This window comes from Apteryx rowi, unplaced genomic scaffold, assembly GCF_003343035.1.
Source record: "Apteryx rowi isolate R43461 unplaced genomic scaffold, aptRow1 scaffold_107, whole genome shotgun sequence".
Lineage (NCBI taxonomy): Eukaryota > Metazoa > Chordata > Aves > Apterygiformes > Apterygidae > Apteryx > Apteryx rowi.
Window position 1 is genome coordinate 1,041,537 of NW_020447275.1, and position 21,474 is coordinate 1,063,010.

General features: G+C 41.6%; 1 protein-coding gene across 2 annotated transcripts in view; it reads left to right on the forward strand.

The window, feature by feature from the left end:
• ST5 (suppression of tumorigenicity 5) overlaps window positions 1-21,474 on the forward strand; it is a 111,870-nt gene that overhangs the window by 15,197 nt on the left and 75,199 nt on the right. For both annotated transcript variants that reach the window (XM_026070217.1, XM_026070225.1), the window contains exon 2: window positions 19,319-20,536. In XM_026070217.1, the coding sequence (XP_025926002.1) occupies window positions 19,319-20,536 (1,218 nt within the window). The remainder of the gene's footprint in view (window positions 1-19,318; window positions 20,537-21,474) is intronic.

A 21,474-nucleotide genomic window follows, 5' to 3' on the forward strand; every position in this document is an offset into this window, starting at 1 on the left:
CTTCTAGGGCCCTAACCCATGGGATTCCTCCAAGTAGGTCCCTGAAGAGGACAAAGTTTGCTCTCCTGAAGTCCAGGGTTGCGATCCTGCTTAGTGCCCTGCCTCCTCTTTGCAGGATCCTGAACTCTACCATCTCATGGTCACTGCAGCCAAGGCTGCCCCCGACCTTCACATCTTCCACCAGTCCTTCTTTGTTTGTTAGTACGAGGTCCAGCAGCACACCTCTCCTTGTTGGCTCCTCCACCACCTGTGTCAAGAGAATGAATTGACAAGAAATGAATTGACATAGCATTCTCACATTTGTTTCGCAGAGTTTATCCTGTAGATAGTAGGATAACTATTCACCAGATCGTATTGTATATGGTAACTGGGCATTAGCCAAATGCTTGATTCAGTCTCCACACTGAGTGCCACCCTTGTATTGGCCCTTGAGGAATATTGACAGCAAATGCCCTTTAAAAGCAAATGAAACAAAGTATTTTCTTGCAAGTAGGAAAATAGGAGCTAATGGAAGTATACATAGTTAGGCTCTGTCCATATTATTACAGTGCTTATGTGCAAAAAATGCCCATATTGCCTAGGAGACTTAAAGCAAGGGAGTGTTCCAGTGAGATGTCTTGGACAGAGCCCGGGTGGCTTGAGGCTCGGCCCTCCGTCCGAGAGCAACGCAGCTCATTATCACAGTGTCGCTGTCCACGTAAAGCCAAGGACTTGCAGGAGTGGGTGTGTAGGCTTTAGCTATATACAGGACTTCTGGGTTATCCGTCTTTATCTTTTGCATTAGATGTGACTTTTTCAAAACTTTCATCATGATTCTATCATTCACTGTGAGACTCTTTGCATTTTGGTCACCTCCAGTGTATAAAACTGGCCGTGAAACTAGGCCTCAAAATAGGGGAGCACCACAAACGAATTTAATAAAGATCCATCCACTGAAGCTGTTGACCACAGTGCAGCTGGTTCATGCATCTTGTAGGATGAACTTCTGTACTGAAAGCGCAGCTAAATRTAACGATTGTAAGAGGTAAGATATTCCCAATAGCCAAGTATTGCTGCCCCCTTTTTTTTTTTTTTTAAATTTGTTGAGCTGATTCATAAAATTCCATTCAGGTCAATGGCAACATCAGCTCCTGTGACAACCTGACTGCTTACTTGGGAAGACTAAATATGTTTAGGAGTTTGTTATCATGCAGATATAGGAATTTTGTCCAGGGTGCCCAAATGTTGCTCATCAAGCATTCTAAAAGAGCAATCTAGAAAAGAGTTAGTAGAAAAACAAAGGAAATATTTTATGATTGCTATATTAATGATGAGCTTTAATGTGTGTTAATATTTTATCATGAAAAAGCTGTAGAAAAACCCTGGAGAAAAAGATTCATTTGTTTTCTTCTCTCCTTCGATTTAGAAAGAGAATGTTAGCATTGCAAAGCAAAGCAGCTTCGAGTATGCCATCCACATGACTGTGACTATCCAATGAATATACTTTTATGCCAAATGGTTAACAGCAGCTAATAAATGAAAATGGTATTTTGGATTCATAGTATAAGCCCATTTTGCATCAGAATTTCTTAGAGCCTTTTTTCGGGTAATTTCCTTAGTATTTCAACCCTGAAAACAGAAGCCAGTCAGGTGGCAGTAGCATAAAATGCTTTGTATTACAAATTCTTCTCAGAAAATCTTGAAAGATTTTTCTGATGGACTCTGGAAGGCAGCTGGATTGCTCATGCACGGGACCGCTGTGGGATGGGATGAGGTGGTACTGGCAGTGTTCAAGCATGGGAAGTGTTGGTTAATCCTCTTACGTTATCCCAGCCTAGGTAACTCCAGCCACCTCGCCTTTTCTTTCTGCCTAGAGGGCCCTGGGCAGGGAAGCAGCTGTGCCTCTCTGCAGCAGGTGAGGCCGTACCAAGGACTCGTCGGTGCAGCACACGGGAAGCAGATCGCTCGCATTTGAAACTTCTGCCCCCTTCATTTGCTGCTGGTTTGGAAAACCAGTTCATGTCAACACAGGCAAATAGGGGAGATGCCAGATAGGCTGTGTCCTTTTGAAACTGTTGGAAGTGACTGGAAGGCATTTTAATGTGGATTTTTAACCTCTCCCTTTTCTCTCTGGACAGTACTGTCATCCATGCGAACTTCCAGATATGTGTTCAGTCTGTCAGGCTTGTTCAATATTTCTGTGTGTTTGTGGTTTGGTGTAACTAATACAGCTTGCACAATTTCATTAGTAACGCACAGCCAAATTGCCTCAGTTCAAAGTTTGAAGAATGAATTGTAAACTATTGTTTCCTGCAATTAAAAAAAAAAACAAAAAAAACCCAGATTTTCTCCAAGTCTTGGGCAACTGTCAGGAAACTTTTGGCTTGCCAGATTTCTAACACACCTGTCCCTTCAAAATCAGCACGTCAGGTTGCAGAGAAAGGCTTTGTTAGTGTTAGTCTTGTTAAACATTAATGTTAGTTTCCTCCCTTTAAGCATACAAAGGGATAGAGGCTTGACAAGCGCAGTCAGACCGTATGTCATTTGTTGCTTGAGAAGTAAGGTAGTAAGTTTTCAGGAAGCGGCGAGGATACAGCAAGGCACGAGGGACTGAAGGTAGAATCCCTGCATTTTCATTCTTCAGTTTTACAGGAGAGAAGAATTTCTGTGTAAGTTTGGAGTCGGTTTGATGAAGTGCTTGCAGTGATGAATAGCGGCATGCTTGTCAGAGACATGAGAGGAGGAAAAGAAATAAAGCAAAAGCAAAAGGAGCAGGAAATATTGCAGAAGTGATTTCTTTAATGTTCTTTCCTGTAATCGATTTTGTAGTTAGGCATGCTTGATATTCATTATTGCGTTACTACTCATATGCGGGAACTTAACACCAGCTTTCTGCTCGCTAAAGGTAGTGATAGGAATAGCTTTAATTTCAGAGGTTGCAGCTGTGTGTAGGTATAGAAACAAGGGACTTTTGGGGACTACAGCTTGATTTATGCCCTTCCCTCCCAGCCTCTCTTGCTCTCAGACAAAACCTAATTTCTCTGCATGACCAAATGCATGTTTCCTGTGTAATCCAATGAAAATCTGTATATATTTTTTTAATCTTACTTTTTGAAGGTGATTTCTAAGTTATGCAGAAGTATTCTGCATGCATTCTGCCATTGCCCTCTTTCTCCCCAGATACACCCCTGGAAGTATGCCGCTGTGTATGAGGAATGACAACCCTTATTCCTGTATACTTGGGGTGCATGCTTTGGACATATTGAGTTAAATTTGGTTTTATTGTAAGGAAAGTGTTAGTCCGCTAGAGAGATACCATCCTTATTTATACCTAGGCTGAATTTGTTGGCTGACAGTGACTGTCCTTTTCTAAATGTTGGCTAATCGTGTTGAGCCAGAAGCCCAGAACCCAACGCAGTGCTGCTGGCACACATTTTTATGTTGTATTGGCTCTGATGCCTGCTTGTGTTTTTTTAAATGTGTTCTAAGGAACTTACTTCCTGGGATTAGAGACAGCTTGAGTTTTTTTCCATTGAAAATAGCAGAAGTCTTACAGGTTTGTGCTTTTGAAAGAAATCAGTGTTGTGGGTCAAACTCTCTGTGGCTCAGAGGGATGTAAAGTAGGGTCAGAATCTGGACTTCCAACTTGTTGCTCCAAATATACATTAGTCCATGGATTACTGCGATGAGTTTGTTGTTACTTTTTGTAGTCTTTAGCGAGCAAATGTTTTCACAGCTGTGATGGGCTTATCAATGTTGCTAGTTGTTTTTGCTTGCTGCCTTACACACACATGCTGTTGCTGCCTCTTTTGTTCCAAATCATTTTCATTTTCTTGATGCTTTGCCTGATGCCATGCATGTATCTTCCTGTAGGGACATATGGTTTGTCTTTGGCTTTGCCCTGAAAGGAAAGGGTGAGTGATAGAAAGAATGTGTAGTTGCTTTTAGTTGCTCTAATACTCTGTGTATTAAGTAGCCTTGCAGTTCTTTATTACTGTGCAGTGCTCCTGTTCCATGTCAGTGGAAGCACATCATTTTCATCCTCTGCAGCGTAATATGTGCAAATTCCCACTGAAGAGATGAAGAATAAAGATATATTGGCCAGCTCCTTATAAAACCTAATAGGCCAACAGAAGAGTGTAAAACTAAATCCACAGTTTTATAAGAAGCCAAGGCCCTGTGAGAATGAAATATTTATAAAGGATATATGAATCCCCCAGATATTGTCCTGATTCCAACTTTAGGCTTGAGATCCCACAGCTCTTGTAGGTGTCGTGGCAAAATGGTCCAGGAGGCTCGTTTCAGCTTGGTGAGTAATGTATACTTTTACATTACCCTTGATCATGGTGAGGAAAGATATCAWGAGTGCCTTTTCCTGACCTAAGTCTGCTCCTGTTTACATCTATGGTAAAATCTCAGTAAAGGGCAGAGAGGAGCCAAGCTCAAATGCTTTGGAGAGCTTCCCTTGAGCTCATGCTTTTGCATATTGGTGTGCTCAGTGCTTGAAGCCTGGCTGCTCAGAGCTTTGTTAATGTCCAGTGAACTTGTGAATTAGGGCCAGATGCAGCCTTGGGGTAAGTTAAATTTGGCCCTGACTGGACTGTTATGTAAATGAGTGTGATAGCAACAGACATCACAAATCATAGGTTGGCTTTTTTCTTCTTCTTTTTTTTTTGTTTGTGTTTGCCTGTCAAAAGATGGGGAATAAACAGATCACAGAATTTTTCAAAGTTGTGTTCAACTGAACCCCCCCCCGACAACTCTTGGCTGGCAAAGGCTTCATATGACACCCGGTTAAGGCTATGCATGACACACTTCCTTGCTTTGCTGGCTTCTTGAAACAATGTCAGACGAAGCACACAATTAACAGTCAGATATGGTAACATAATTTATTTTTCAGTGAATATTCTGTTATTTAGACTGAAGCTGTGCTTTTCCTAAGTGTTCATTTGCTCCAGTTCAATGCCATAAATCATCCTCTGATAACAAGTTTTGCGTCAGTTTGTATCTTCAGCAACTTCTCTTTGGTAACTCTTGATTTGTGCTGACATAAGTGAGAAGAAAATCAAACTCTAATTCATAAATATTTGAAGAAAGTGAATGAGAAAGGGCCATCAGTGAAATTGAAACAAAATTCCCTCTTAAATTCAAGTGAAGTATTCCATTTCTTCTTAATCTGTACAAGTCTATGCACACTGTAAAATGTATCAAGGGTCGCGTTTATCCGTCATAGCTGGAATCTGGTTTGCGTACCAGAAGGTCAGAGCCTCTAAATAAAGCGACGATGACAAGAGAGGCCAGGGTGTAATCCTTCCAATCTGTCCTCCTCCAGAGGCAGAATATAGCCTCCAAAGAGGGGGCATGTTAGATACTCAATTGACACATACAGGGTAAACTCTCAAGGTTTATTTGATGTTATTTTACCTGTAGTTATGTTCTTTTGCTCCTCTCGCCATAACGTCAGTAAAATGTGGACTATATCTGTGTCCGTTACGCAGCGCAGCTGTGGGCTGTTGCATGTGCCCAGCTGGGTCTAAGAGGGATGTTGGTTCAGCACATGTATGTCCTTGTTAGGCATGGTAAGTCACGGCAGGGATGGCACCTTCCAAAATGCTGCCTGAGCCCTCACTCTGAGCTCACACGGCTGGCCCGGGCCACAGCTCTGTGCCTGTATCCCCCTACTAGCCATGTGGGAGAAGGCAGACCAAGCAGTTTTGCTCTCAACATGCCAAGTCTTGCATATCGCTTGCACGCCTATTTCTGGTGTCTGAGAACGCAGCAAGTGTTCATGTGGTCCCTTCCTTCTCCCTGGCTTCAGCACCTCCACTAGTCATATTTCGCTTGTCAGCTGCTGCTTCTCTTTTCTGCTTTTTCAGGTACTGAAAAAAATCCTGCTTCTAATTTTGTTCTTGTAGTTGTTTACAGAAAAGCCAGGTTTTCTAATGGATAATGACTAGTGTTCCCCATTACTCAGTCTGTTATGAATCTTGGTGGTGGTGATCTTTTTAAAAAATAAATGTGTAAATTTTGTTAGGAAAACTATTTTGGCCATTTTCAAAGGTTGCAATGAATGCAAATATATGGGTGAGAGAGAGAGAGAATTGTCTGGGCTTGGTCTCATAACTAAGTGACAGGGAAGTTTGCAGAGGGAGGTAATATCTTTTATTGTATTACTTGATACGGTTGGAAAAAATGGTCAAAGTTTTAGGCACATGGACCTTCAGAGCTCTAGCCAGATAGAAACCGTCTCTTCTGACTGCTGAGGGACAAAGGACAGAGGCTCAAACTTGTGAAACTAAGCTAAAGATGAAGAACAAGAGTGTATTCGTTTAGTCGTATCACTGTAAGAGTAATATGCTAACAAACAAAAAGCTGCCAGACTGCTTCATCTTTAATTATAATAGAAACAGATGTATAAAAAGTGCCATTTTGAGGACAAAAAAGCTTTCTTAGAGTCATATAATCTAGTGTGTGTTTACATTATGCCACTGTTTCAGCAGTTTTGCTTACACAGGGGAAGTTTGCACAAAGTTGATTGGAGTTGCTTTGGTTGCCTTGATGAAAGGATGGCACTCAGCAAGTGATCAGATGCGAGACCACTCAGAGGTCTAAACACTCTTAAGACAAAGTTTGAGATCAGAATTACTCCTCCTTTTCCCTTGCCCCACAGAGCCCAAATTAAATGGGAACTGCTGTCACGATGGCTGGATTCCAAGTGCCTGGGGTCAGACAGACCGCCTTCAGGCGAGGCTGATGTTGAGCTTGTCCTGCATTTGGAGACGAATAATGCAGGAGCTTCCCTTGTGCAGGAATTTTTTTTCCTCCGTGCAGTGCAGTAACTGCAGAAGCAGCACAGATATTTTCAGATCTTTTAAATCACTTTGGTGTTATCCTGTTGTGACATATTTTATTTTCTTGCTGGGTCCAAGTGTCTCAGGCTTCAAAGTTGCTGGATTGTGATATTAGTAGCTGAAATGAAGACAGAAATTAAGAATGCCTGTTTCGTAACAGACAGATGGATAACAGTTTTCAGTTTTATAACCTGCGCTTTTAGGATGCTTTCTCACTGTGTTAAATAAATAATCTAGTTTTTGAAAAAATAAAATGGAAAAAAGCAAATTTATGCAGAAAGACCTCACTGGACGTTGACAGCACTTCCAGTCTCAGCTATCTCTAGTATTCTGCTCCTTGGGGTAATGAAGTACCTTAACCTATAGATAAAACAGCCACTAAAGAGGAGTTTGACACCTGCTGACTGATAAGTTACCTGACATCTACAGCAATAGAAGCTGAGGACCAGAGCTAGACTGGTGGGTCTGGAAGGATAATGCATCCTTGTGTATACAGGTAGGAAAGGCAAATAGCAGATGCATTTATTCTGAAAGCAGCTTGTTTGAGTGGATGAGATTTAGAATGATTCTTAAAAATAGGGGATGGTGTCCTAGATTCCCATTTTTTTTCTGTCTCCTTTACATATTTATTCCTAAGTCTATTTGATGAGGTTTTGTGTGGCCTAAAAGTTAATTTACATGTAAAGCAGAGAAGGCTTGGCAGTATTCTGTATTAGTGTACAGTCAGGACTCATGATTTTCTGGCTTCCAGTTCAGTTCTTTTTCCCTTTGCCTATAGAATATTTCAATAAAGTGTACTGTGACCTCATAATATTTTCTGACTTGTGACAGCAGAAAAGGAATGAACCTATTTTACAACAGCTTTTCCAATTCCAGACTTAGAGGTTCCTGAACCCAGAATTGCCTCAGATGAGGAGTTAAAAACTAAATGTCACAGTTTATAAAATCATGTTATAACCCATTCCAAACTGTGTGCGTATAAGTTTAGGATACTTGTGAAGCTCTAACAGGATTGGTTCCAAAGAGTTTATTATTTTGAGATTCCGGGAAAGATAAACAATGCTGGAAAATTACTTGTGCTTTGAAAAAGCAAAGCTGAGAGCATCCATACCCATTGGGATTTTGAACAATCATGTTTAAACATGCTGTTAAAGAGCAAGTTTCAAGGACTGGTGGTTCTTAAACAAACAAATTGGTGCTTGTGCATTCTGCCTGATATAAGAAAATGCTATCGTTTGCAGTGTTCCCACCCTCCCTCTAAGGAAAAACCTAAGATCTTAAGAAAGGCAGGTGAGACTAAATCACTCTGAACAATTTTCAGATCCTCATAAAAAATAAGACAAAGTGGAGACATAACACTGGAAATTTCTATTGCATAAATTATTAGTCAGAATATGTCATAGGAAAAGAGTAACTGTGAGGGAGGCTTCCATTTTTCAGTTTTGATGCATAATATTTCTTTGAGGAGGAAATGAGGGTTGGTCCTATGAAACCAGTGCTGTACTTCAGTAGAAAAGAGAGAATGGCTGTCTCTAATGTTTCAGTTCCTGCTTTTGATTTTTTCCATGTGCAGTCAGCTGCTGAGCTTTGTGAGGCAAGGTACAATGCAGACTAGTTAATCTTCTGTGCCTGATTCCTGTGTTTTAGGTAGTTATTTGTACCTGTACAGAGGGGGTGAAAAAGCTTTACACATGGCAATGTTTAAAAACTGTGCTGCGTTTGCCTTGTGACAGAGGAGAAGACTGCCATAAATCCAGAGCAGCAGGGAGTCTAGCCCTCTCAGTCTAGATAATTTCACAATTTCCTGTTATCTTCTTCACCCTTAGAAATTTATTGGCAAAGACATGTACCTAGTACACATTGATTGATCACATTTGATTTTATAGTATCTGTCATTGGCAGATTTTCTTGCTGTCTTTTGCTTTACAAATCCAGTCTAATTCAAATATTTAGAATCTGACTCATCAGCTTTGACTTATTTGCAGGGTTTTGTACAATAGTAGAGCATAGTTGCCATTTCACATAATTTACTTGAGTGGATTAACTCCTGAATTAGGCTGGTGTACATCAGACGCTTCATTTATAAGCCATAAAACCACAGTTTAACTACAGTCAGCTGAGTTCCTATGTACTTCTCTTTATGAACTGATTATCAAGATTCAGCACTCTGAAGAGCTTTTTATTTGTAGAAATTAATGACAGCTTCCTCTCACTAACGCATCCCGTGATCATTCTCATTAACTTGGTATTTCTTGGGAGCACAGAAACTAGAACTTTTTAAAATGGCACATAGAACTTGAACTTTTTTATTGTTTCACAGACCTAGTGGCCTATCATTTTGTATCTAGGTCTGATGTGGTCTCAATTTTTATTTAAAAGGCAAGTATCAAAATGCTCTGAAAATTTTTTTTATCAGAAGTACATGCAGAAAAATATTTATGTTTCTGGTTTTGTTCCATCTTTAAACATTTCATCATATTCATACACTTTGACTGATTTTTATTGCTTCACTCTTCGTAAGTGCTGGGACTTTTTCATCACTAGCATAATTTCTTGAGAGTGAACCTATTTCAAGTTGTCTTATTATGCAAATTCACTTTTTAGTTTGGAAAGTATCTTCTGTTTTCTTCTGTCATGATCCCAAAGTCAACAATAAGGAGAGGAAGTTTTTCAGAATGCAAGTTATTGGGAATTTTGAGCTATATTCCTGGTAAGAGCTCAAAAATAATAAAGGGTCTTGTGGCAGAGTGGTTATGTTGGCATTTATATCACTTTTATTTCAGAGCGAGAGGCAAGATATGACAGGTTTTACTTCTTGCTTCACTACCAAGTTGAATCAGCTTGAAAACCACCTTACTACTGTATGTCCAGCATCAGATGTGAAAAGTTCATCTCCTTTACTCACCATAAGCTCTTATTTAGATTTAAGGTAATTAAATATCATCTGTAATTATCTCCTGTATGTAGAGAATTGCAATAGACTGCATGATCTGCTAAAGTGCAGAATATATTGCAATAGAAAGACTTACTGCCAAACAAAATTTGGTCTGGATTCAGTGGTCCAGGAGGTCCCTTTGTCTGATCTTATGTTCCCGTAATTCTTGGTTAGAAGGAGTAACAATGACCTTGATTTTAAAGTCCTTTTCTACTTCCCGAGCAATTAACATAACAAAAGATTCTTCTTTAATGTAGTATGTAAGGAAGTTGTTCAAGCCTAGCTGAACATTTGTACCTGAAAAGAAAATGTTAAAACTCAAAGTATCRTCAGTATGTGGATTACTCTTGGGTTGTCTCAGATAAGCAGCAGAGTATTTCATGCTACACATTTTAGTGATGGTTGTGCATTTGGCTCTTGCACTAACCRCCTAGTAACCCAGCCAGACCAGTCTAGCTGCCTGGGTTTGTCTCTGAGCATTCGCCCTTAGTGCTTTGCAGTAAAGGAGGGAACTCGCCAGTGAGGGCGTTGTGTGGGGGCAGAAGAACAAAAGGAAATGGCACAGTGTCCCAAGCAAATGGTGCTGAATCTTTGCTTCTCTGTCTAATGGGTTTCTCTTGTCGTTCATCTCAAAATGCAACCAAACCACTTGCTGGTAGTGTTTGACAGTTGAAATTGGACTTCCAATAGCTCCTTGGAGAAAAGTGCAGAGGAAATTATTCCTAGTTCTTTTATAGGTAGAGGAAAAAGAAATCACTGGAAAGTGTCCCTCCGCATTGCTCAGTCATTACTGTCTTGTGGTCTTCTCTGAATTACTCCGCTGCTTCTTTGTACCTGAAGAGGCCTGACTCTTGTACTGCAGATTGTTGTAGTGCAGTAGTTCTTTCAGTTCTTATCTGTGTAAAAATATTGATTAGTAGTGTGAGCTTTCACAAGCCTGTTTCTGACAGAGGAAGGAGAGCGATTTTCTGTTTGTCTGCTGGACTATTTCCTGGCAATCGTGCCTTACAGCAGTGGGAGGCTGTACCAGCTACCTGGAGCTGCCGGTATTGAACCTTTTCAGAGGGTCTTGTTTTGTACAGGAAAAAGTAGCAGTGATATGAAAACACTGGCTCTAGGTTRAGTTTTTGTTGTTCTCTATGCATTTTCTCTTCTCTGCTGACATTATCAAATTAGGTAGAAGTTTTATGGAAATTCATAACATATCAAACCATTAAATCCGTTCTCAGTAGCAGAACATCAAAACGTGCATAGTAAATTTGGTTCTAGTTAGCAGATTAATAGTGTGGTTCACTGTCAATTTAAATTACTCTGTGAAGGATGGGTTGCAATATTCACCCTCATGCTTACTGAGAGCCTGTAGGAGCTGGTCCTAAATCAAGGGGCTTTGCTGTGCTGCTGAACTGCTCTGTTACAGTCTGACTATAAAAGGCTCTGCTTTCACATGAACACGAGCAAGAGGTGAGCCTCTTGCTCAGTTCAAAAGATGTGCATACTCATTTTTGTTCTTATATACTCAGTTATAGTTAGAAATCAGATCTGACCCATAATATAATCTATTTATAATCTGAATGCAAAAACGCAAGTGCCATTTTTTAATTTGGAGAGAATTTCTTATTTCAGATCATTTAAGCAGACTTGACACCCACAAATCCATGGGCCCTGATGGGATGCACCCACGAGTGCTGAGGGAGCTGGCAGATGTCATTGCTAAGCCACTCTCCATCATCTTTGAAAGGTCATGGAGAACAGGAGAGGTGCCTGAGGACTGGAAGAAAGCCARTGTCACCCCAGTCTTCAAAAAGGGCAAGAAGGAGGACCCAGGGAACTACAGGCCAGTCAGCCTCACCTGCATCCCTGGAAAAGTGATGGAGCAGCTCATCCTGGAGGCCATCTCCAAGCATGTGGAGGAAAAGAAGGTGATCAGGAGTAGTCAGCATGGCTTCACCAAGGGGAAATCATGCCTAACCAATCTGATAGCCTTCTATGATGGAATGACTGGCTGGGTAGATGAGGGGAGAGCAGTGGATGTTGTCTACCTAGACTTCAGCAAGGCTTTTGACACTGTCTCCCATARCATCCTCATAGACAAGCTCAGGAAGTGTGGGYTAGATGAGTGGACAGTGAGGTGGATTGAGAMCTGGCTGAACGGCAGAGCTCAGAGAGTTGTGATCAGTGGCACAGAGTCTAGTTGGAGGCCTGTAGCTAGCGGTGTCCCCCAGGGGTCAGTCCTGGGWCCAGTCTTGTTCAACTTCTTCATCAATGACCTGGATGAAGGCACAGAGTGCACCCTCAGCAAGTTTGCTGACGATACAAAACTGGGAGGAGTRGCAGATACACCAGAGGGCTGTGCTGCCATTCAGAGAGACCTGGAGAGGCTGGAGAGGTGGGCGGAGAGGAACCTCATGAAGTTCAACAAAGGCAAGTGCAGGGTCCTGCACCTAGGGAGGAATAACCCCAGGCACCAGTCCAGGTTGGGGGTTGACCTGCTGGAAAGCAGCTCTGCTGAGAAGGACCTGGGAGTGCTGGTGGACACCAAGTTAAGCATGAGGCAGCAATGTGCCCTTGTGGCCAAGAAGGCCAATGGTATCCTGGGGTGCATCAGGAAGAGTGTTGCCAGCAGGTCGAGAGAGGTGATTCTCCCCCTCTCCTCAGCCCTGGTGAGGCCACACCTGGAGTACTGCGTCCAGTTCTGGGCTCCCCAGTACAAGAGGGATGTGGCACTACTGGAGCAAGTCCAGCGAAGGGCCACAAAGATGATGAGGGGACTGGAGCATCTCTCTTATGAGGAAAGACTGAGAGAGCTGGGCCTGTTTAGCCTGGAGAAGAGAAGGCTGAGAGGAGATCTTATCAACGTGTACAAGTATCTGAAGGGAGGGTGTCGAGAGGATGGGACCAGACTCTTTTCAATGGTGCCGAGCAACAGGATGCGAGGCAACGGGCACAAACTGAAACACAGACAATTCCATCTGAACATGAGGAAATACTTTTTCACGGTGAGGGTGACAGAGCACTGGAACAGGTTGCCCCGAGAGGTTGTGGAGTCTCCTTCTCTGGAGATATTCAAAACGCGCCTGGATGCAATCCTGTGCAATGTGCTCTAGGTGACCCTGCTTGAGCAGGGGGGTTGGACTAGATGATCTCCAGAGGTCCCTTCCAACCTCAGCGATTCTGTGATTCTGTGATTCTGTAATAACTGAGGATTTCTTAACATTTTATCTTACAAATTTCCAGAAGAAATTTTAGAGTTTGATCCACAATTACGTGGAATTAGTGTGGCTTTAGTGACCTTATTAGAACTTGGTTGATTTGCATCATCCTAGGATCCAGCTGAAGATGGATATTATAAGCAGTTTAATGAATGAAAATGCATATCTTCAAATCTTTCTTGAGAAATATTCTTTATACTCAATTATTGGGAAAACCAAATGTTTATTTTAATTCAGTGAATTTTGCAGCTCCTGAAAGGAGAAGTTTCTATAGCTTTTTTTTTCCAGATCTCTATAAATATTGGATAGAGTAATGATAAGTCTCTAGTTTTCTGAGTAAACAGACTAACTTGTTTAGGTCACAGTTGGTTCTGATTTTATTATTGTTATTCTGAAACAGGTTAGGTTGTCTTGAGAAAATGGCACAATGCTCTGAGAAAAAACAGGGATAAGCACAAAACTAAATAAAATACTAAGAAATCCCTATTTTCCTAGCAAACAGAGCAAAAGTCCTGAGGAATGAAAACAGCACTGTGTGACTTCATGTGAGCTCACCAAACATCAGTGTTAAAGGATGGGATCTTGTCAACAGGAGCCTGGAAAGACCCAGTACCTTTCTGTCATCACGTTCCTCATTTTTTTTCAGTAAAATGTGCTCCCAAGGGATTGAGCATGTTGAAATGGGGAATTCCCTTGATTAGTGAGAGCCAAAAACTGTCTTATTATTCTGGAAGTGTTGGTTTAAGCAAGGTAGATGGGATTTACAAAACTGAAAGAACGCTGAGCAGCTTCTCGCAACGTGTCTTTCTTCAGCAYGAGATGCTCTGTGGAGTCATTTCTGATGCTCGAGGAGAGCTCGAGCGGTGCTGTGGAGTCTGTACTACCTAGCGCCGAGGTGGGAGCTAGGAGTAGTGTAACTCTTCTGTCCAAGACAAGTCACTTGACCATCCTCCAGTCAAATTTAATCCCCAATCTGAAATACAACTTGATATTGATTCATTCATGTTTATAAAACACTTGTGGACTGTGGTTGCAAGCTCTTCAATAAATGCAAGGTCTTATTATCCACCTTATTCTGACATCCAAAAGAAGTATAAAGCCAGCTCTTTGGCCACCCTTCTGGCTACCTCCTGTTGTTGAAGGATATCTAACGAAGTTGCGGCAGTTGTAAAGCCAGCGCTCAGTCTGCCACTCGTTTCTCCTCCATTCTGGAGGTGATATTTGGCAACGGAAGCATACAGGAGCTGTGAACCAGGTATAGCTCAATTTGTATAACTCATTTTGAATTGCCTGCTTTCAGAGTCTTCTCCAAGGATTGAATACTGCCTCCTTTCCACACAGCCAGGTGTGTGGAGTCATAGATTTTTAGTGCAAGGCAGCCTTGCTGTGGGCCTCACAAAGGTGACAGGAATTCAATTTTCTTATATTCTGCTTTGTCAGGAGTAGGGTGCGAATTATCTCAAGGCAGTGTGGCAAGTGATCCTGTTCTCTTTTTGCTGTAAATGAGATGCATCTTCACTGTTATCCACAGATGTTCATTTGGTACAGGTAAAAGGAGATGGCTGTTGATACTGGGCTTCATGATGATACTAGGCTTTGATGATATGAATACATACATTGGTGCGTGGAAGCCATATCTTTATTTGAGAGCTGGTCTGGAAAATTACACTTTTTGTAAATTGAAAGTTTTTTTCTGCGTTTTGCTGAGAAAAAGAGGAACTGGAGAGGAGAGAATGAATCAAACTTTAAAGCTTGATTATATCTATATTTCCAAGTCCTACAGGGAGTCACTAAAATTACTATTTTTTTCTTATTGTGGGCACTCCTGGTGATTTCTCAGGTCACAACTCACAGCAGTAAAGCTAAGCACAGTCTAGAGGATTGGAAACAACCTCTCCGATTCTGTCTGCTCCCATTACTGTGCAACAGCGAACCCCGGCGGGTAGGCAGGTAGGCAGTCGCAGGCAGTCTGTGACCTGCTCACGAGCCCTTCTGTGGGCTGCATGATTTCTGGGCTGCTCCCGCTCTGTGGGGCTACACTGAGACTGTAGTGTGCTCTGCCTGCTCAGTGACTGGAGAGCCTGAGCCTGAGTCTGAGCACTGGAACAATATTCTCATCAAATACGGAATCAGAGCAACTCGTTTCAATTTGTTTTGTGAAATGCCGATAGTCTCAAAGTAATGTCACTGACTAGAAAGAAGGTTCTCTTCAAGTGAACTTGTTAAGAAGTCTGAATTTGATTCCATAATTTTGTTTATGCTGTGTATACCTAATATTTTGAAGGTGTGTAATGATACGCTTTGTAAGGTGCTGCATGTATCATTCTATATGTAGAAAACTTCAATAAAAACATTTTGCTTTACAAAAAGATTACAAGTTATTTCATTATGTTGTCTGTCCAATAATACTAGTCTTAAAGACTGCAGAACTATAGAGCCTTCAAGAGACTATTCTTCTAATGGAAGTGGGTTTCTTGGGGAAGAACCATCTTATCCATTGTTCAGCTTTTGGACTATTTTTTGATTCTGCTACTTGCCACTGTCCATTGGAGAATGCGTKCCTGAAGCCATATGCACACAGTTTTGCCTCTCTTGCTTGCTGAATTGGTCCTGTAGCTTCTAACTGGATTACTTAAGATTACAGTATGACTCAGTGTAAGGCAGAAACTTTCTGAATGGCGGTGTCACAAGTACTTCATGGCATACGCCTCCAAAGGGCCTTTTGTTCTGCAGGTCCAGTCTTGTACAGGCGAAGCGAGTGGCAGTTTTGTAATTGACTTCAGGGGGTTCAAGATCAAGCTGTAAGTGCAGTTCGCTTACCAGGAACCTGGGATTTAAAAGAATGGCTCGAACTTCTAAGGAGACACATTGTGCAACTTCTGCAAGTCATGCACATCATGCTTTCACTTCTTTCCTCCTCTCCTGATGAGTCAACAAACCTTTTCCTGACACTGAAAACAACTGAAAAGAAGTTCTTTAGAGTGTAAACTGATGAGGGACTATTTCTATCAGGAACGTAAATATTATGAATGAAAACTGCAGTGGTGTTCAATCGGAAACAATATTGGATCAGCAAGTGCAGCTGGGGGTTAGCGTTCCACCAGTTCTCAGAGGAGTAGCTGGTCCCTTTCAAGGGCCCTATGTGCAGTCTAACTTAACATTTGCTATTGCAGGCGATCCAGATATTCTGTGCAAGGTGCTTGTGAGTGTTCTTCCTGATTTTTTAAATTGCCTTTTTAATTAAAATTTTGTAGTAGAGAAACTAAAGTTCAACAGTCAAAACAGCAAACTCTGCAACACCTGAACATGAACAAGACATGGTAGAATTTATAAGCAGTAGTATCAGGCAGATTGATACAGTCTACATTAATCCTGCAGAGAAGTTGGCCTGGTGGATCAAATATAAGACAGAGCCTAGAAGTGTCAATCCAATAATTGTGAGCTATGCCTTATTTACCTTATACTAAAACAGGGCTGAAATAATTTGTCTTCTTCACGAGACTGTTGACTTGCATAGTGAAATGATTAATGTGTTATGTTTAGGTAGACTATCCTGGAGTAGTTAATAAACTATATCTTAGAAGAAAGGCCTTTCTCTCCTTGGAGAATCTACATGTTCTTAGATTCAAGTATTTTTCCCACTGGGTTGTATGCTCTTTGTAGCAATTGTCACATACATATTTCTGTGATACCCAGCAGATTGGACTCCTGGTCTGATTGACATCTATGTGCCACAATATAAGGCAGAAACACTATTAATAATGATAGGAAGATGACTTTGCACATCATACAGTAAGTGGAGTGGAGATGATCGCAGCTTCCCAGATGAAGTAAAGTGAAAGAAATGCTTACAATATTTTCTACTATATAGTGAGTCAAAGGCAGAGAGAGGATTGCCAGCAGGATCTTGCACCTCTGCTGTCCCATTACTAACTAGACCCCAGTAATCTTGTAATTTGTTCTTGCTATTGTCAGTATAGATTATCATTTGGGATCTAACACATTCTTTTAATTGAAAAGGGCCTCATTAATTTGGATGTCAGTTTTTCCATTCTGGAGAGGGAAGAAAAAATGTTTTAATGTGTGCTCCATATGCTAAAGAATTCCACATGGCCTCTTTGCAGGGCCTGTCTCTACCCTTTTGCTGAGTCCTGACAGTGCATTTAGCTAGCAAGCGACTTCAGAGGCAGCAGTGTGGTCTTTATATGTAAAATACATTTCAACCAAGTTATACTTGCTTCATTCAGAGRAGTGTTAGTGTAGCTCTAGAACAGGCCTAAATGACATACAGAAATTTGGAGACTGCGATCTCAAGTCTAAGCTAATGGAGTGAGTGTTAAGGATAACATAAATTTGAGGACTTTGTAGTATTAAACTGAAGAGATCAATAAGGGGCGGAAGGTAATAATGAAGGATTGGGGCAAGCACCCCTCCAAGTCTGTGGAGACTGATTTAAGATGCATCTTCAGGAGCTGCTGAGGTAGGTAGGCCAGGGTCATTCTAGATAATTCACTAACTTCGTGCTGAGACAACCAGCCAAAAATATTCATCACCTGTTACCTGTTTTTGATCTTTGGAGATTTCCTGTTTAAGACACCTGGCTAAAACTGTGTAGAATAGCAGGGAATTTAACTTCTAGGACTCAAGATGAATTGAGTGTATTTTGGCATGCATCCTCTGTCCTGAAATGAAGACAAGTTTTCACTGAGCTTTAAGTAGCTGTTGGTGAACTATTTGCCATTGTCTTTGGCATGAGATCTATCTTTTCCTATGGACACATTTATTTTTCAAAATGATGAAGAAACAGCACTCACCAAGAAGTGCAACTTCTATGCAAGAGAGGCTCGATTTGTCACAGGACTCTGAAAAAGAGATAAGTTCACTTTTGTGATAATTCGATTTTTGTTCTTTTCTGACCAGAGCTTTTCTCTCCCATAAAACTTCTGAGATTTGCTTGCAAAGTGTCAACTTTAGGAAATTTGGAGGAAATCTAATAATTTGTTTTGGGGTTTGAAGGGGAGGAAAAATGTCCTGTCTCAAAGTAAGTTTTGCAGAAATTCCCTCAGTGCTTTGTACTTTCACATCACTGCAAAGAACTTAGCCCCTGTGCTTGTAAGGCTTGGCTGGTGGTTAGGGGTGAAAGCTGTAGAGGAGTTCAGAATCTCTTCTTGCCTTTGCTATAACTGAGATATATGCTCCCAGGATTTCTTTTGGTTAAGTAGTTCTTCCATTTGGATTTTATGATTATAGGACAGTTAAAAAAAACCCCAAACCCTCAACTGGTTGTCCACATGCCTTATAGAACACAAACTTAATGGCATATGCAAGGCATTATTTTTGATCTTTCCTCTTCTTTCCTTACTGTTTGAAACAGAAGGGTTTCTAGGGCAAAATGTTAAAGGAGTCATTAGTACTTCTGCTATGTTTTGTACGTGTGTATTGTGGCAGAACAGTAAAAACCTTCTTTTTGACGTGGTTTTGGCTTAATTTTCTTATTGCTGGCTCATCACTGATTAATGTATTGCTTAATTTCCTTTTATCTTTTTGTTTTTAAAGTCTTTGTAACAGTGTACAAAACCCCAGGATCAGTGGCTAATTTTGCAAACCATGGCAAAAATGTATTCTAAGGGTTTTTTTCCAAGGTAACATTGAGACCTTTCGGTATAGTTTGTGTTCTTCAATGTGTACTGTGGGAAGATTAACATGTTTTTTCAGTCTGTAATATTCTTTTGATAAGAAATTATTTCTCTTCTCCTTGATAAGGAGAATTTAATCTGTTGGCCACAACATCAGACCAAAGACAAAACAGGTCTTCCTTTTTCCATTTTTTAAATTTACTGTATACATCAGGGATTTGAAATGCTGTGGCTAAAATACCACAGCTGCTGGCCATGGAGATACTTTGATTCAGATTTTATGAATTAAAAACTTGCATCTTTTTAAATTGGTTTGCTCACTGCAACTAATGAATAAACTGTCTTCCTTGTTGGTCAGCCTTTCCAATTTTTGCTTCAGCAGGAATCTTCTCCCTGAAAATGCCCTTTTCCTGCAGAGGAAGTCCTTATTCTTGGAGGCCAGGGAGTTATTCTGGTATGTGTGGTAGATGAAAAAGAGGTAAAAAGAGATGAAAAAACTGGCTTTGTGAGTGCTGAATGCTTTGCTCATCCTTGGTTAATTGCTGGTCCCCCAACTCTGTGGCTCAGTGGTGTTTGGTGACTCCTTGGTGTTGCTTTGGGGTAGTTGCCTGATGTGCAGACATCCTCTACTTTACCTGCAAGAAGAAATGTGGCTCGTAACTCCAGTTTTTCCCAAGGACTTGATTTTTTATTTCTTTCTGCTTCTAGGTGTCAGTCAGTCTCTCCACCAGCTCTTTTGTCCCCGCCAAGAAGCCCAGCCTACCCCCTCAGTGACAGCGAGGACTCTTGCTGCTCTTCTCGGCTCACCAAAGTCTCCAACTCCAGACTACGCCTCAAGGACTGGAGCAGCCGAGCGTCTACCTTGCGAAGCACCTCCACAAGCCCCTCGGACACTGACTCTCCAAGCCACCCTCTCAAATCCATCAGCGTGGGCGCTTTGGATAAAAGGTTGTCTGTGTTCAAGGCAGAGGACCACAAGGAGAACCCTAAGGAGGCTCAGGATGGGGACGCGATAGGGAGCCATCCACTCGCCCGGAGCACTCTGTCCTTGGGCACTGCTGCAAACTTGAGGAACCTCTCCCTCAGCCGGGCGAGCGTCCGCTCGCAGGCACTGGACATCAGGCAGAAGATCACAGAATGGGAGTGCCGCCGGGAGCCTTCTCCCAGGATGAGCACGTGTGTGGACAAGAGGGATGCTGGGGAGAGGTCGGGCAGTGAGAGCTGCCCTAGCGTGCTGACCTCTCCGTGCAGCGAGAAGACGTTTGATTTCAAAGGGTTCAGAAGAATGAGCCGAACGTTTTCCGAGTGTTCTTACCCGGAAACGGAGGAGGAGGAACTGCTGGACAGAGATTCCTGCCATCGGTTGGAAAAGAGACCAGGCAGGAGCGAGCCTCCTTCTGCTGCTTTCCTCAAGAGCCACATGAGGAAAGAGTCCTCTGCTGTGCTCAACAGAATACAGAAGATTGAGCAGGCACTAAAAGAGCAACCTGGCAGAGGCCTCCCCCAGTTACCGAGTAGCTGTTACAGTGTTGACAAAGGGAGGAAAAAGTCGCTAACTCTGAGTACTGTGGAGGGACTGAGTGAAAACCTAAGTGATAGCAAAGGAGGGAATGTTATTTTGGGGAGTGATCCAGAAACACCTACGGAGGCTGAAAAAAACAGTAAGATGAAACAAGGGGTTACTGCAAACTTGGCTGGCCCTAAACTGCTCCTTGAAAGCCCAGCTAACACAGCAGTGAATCCTGTCCCCAAGCCCAAACGCACCTTTGAATATGAAGCTGACAAAAATCACAAAAGTAAAACAAGCAATGGCCTACCTCTGTCTCCTACGCCTGCTGCTCCTCCCCCCCTCCCGTCCACCCCTGCCCCCCCTGTGACCAGAAGGCAGAAGAAAGAGTCACGCTTTCACAGAAAATCCCAGAATAGGTAAAATCAAAGGAAATGTTTTGTGCTTGATTTTGGAATGAATAAATATGGTGTCTTTTTTTAATAGCAAAAATTAAATTTCTCCCTCTAATGTGGTGCTTTTGACCTGAGAAATGCTAGGAATCATTTGTGAGATGAGTGTTTTTTCCCCTGGACTGCACTGATGGGATACACTGGTGCAATACTTTCACATGGCTACAATTTTGGAGCTTTCCAACCTGCATTCTTCAATCCCTGGAAAAGGCTTTAGATCATGTGCGCTAATGGTTATCTCACTCACTTTGGCACAAATGCCCTTGAGATGTTTAATGGACCATAATTTCATTATTGTCTTGTAGCAGGACCGTAGCTGATCTGTCAAAGTCCTGTCTGCCTGTTTGCTACAAAATATGTTGTCAGAGGATTTGTGTTTCCAAAGCTTACTAACACAGCAGTTGTGTCAGTTTTATGGGACGCTGGTGATTTTATTTGTTTAAGTGCTTAGAAGTGTTGTTGTAAGTGACTATCAATAGCTGTAGAGGATTAATGTTGAGAAAACCATGCTTTATTGCAGAAGGGCCTTTATAATTTTCCTGAATTACCGATGAATAGAGTATATGGCTACTTTTGCACAGCAGTCTATAGAGTTTGCATTGTTTTAACTGCATGATTCCCATTGACTTTTTGGAAGTGGTAAAGCTCATTCTACTCATTGCTTGGAAAATTTTAGGGATAGTTGTTGATAAACATTCAAAGTACTACATTTTTAACATGTTCAGCTCTCGTGTATGTGTAGAACAAACACACACTCAATATTTAGCAATGAACTGTGCAAGTAACTGCTAAACAACATCTTGAATGCACGCTCTGAATTCAGTATCTGGTGCTGGATGTTGACTCAATTATAAGTTTATGTCAGCACAACCTGACCTGAAGTATACTGGAACAGGAAAAGAAGA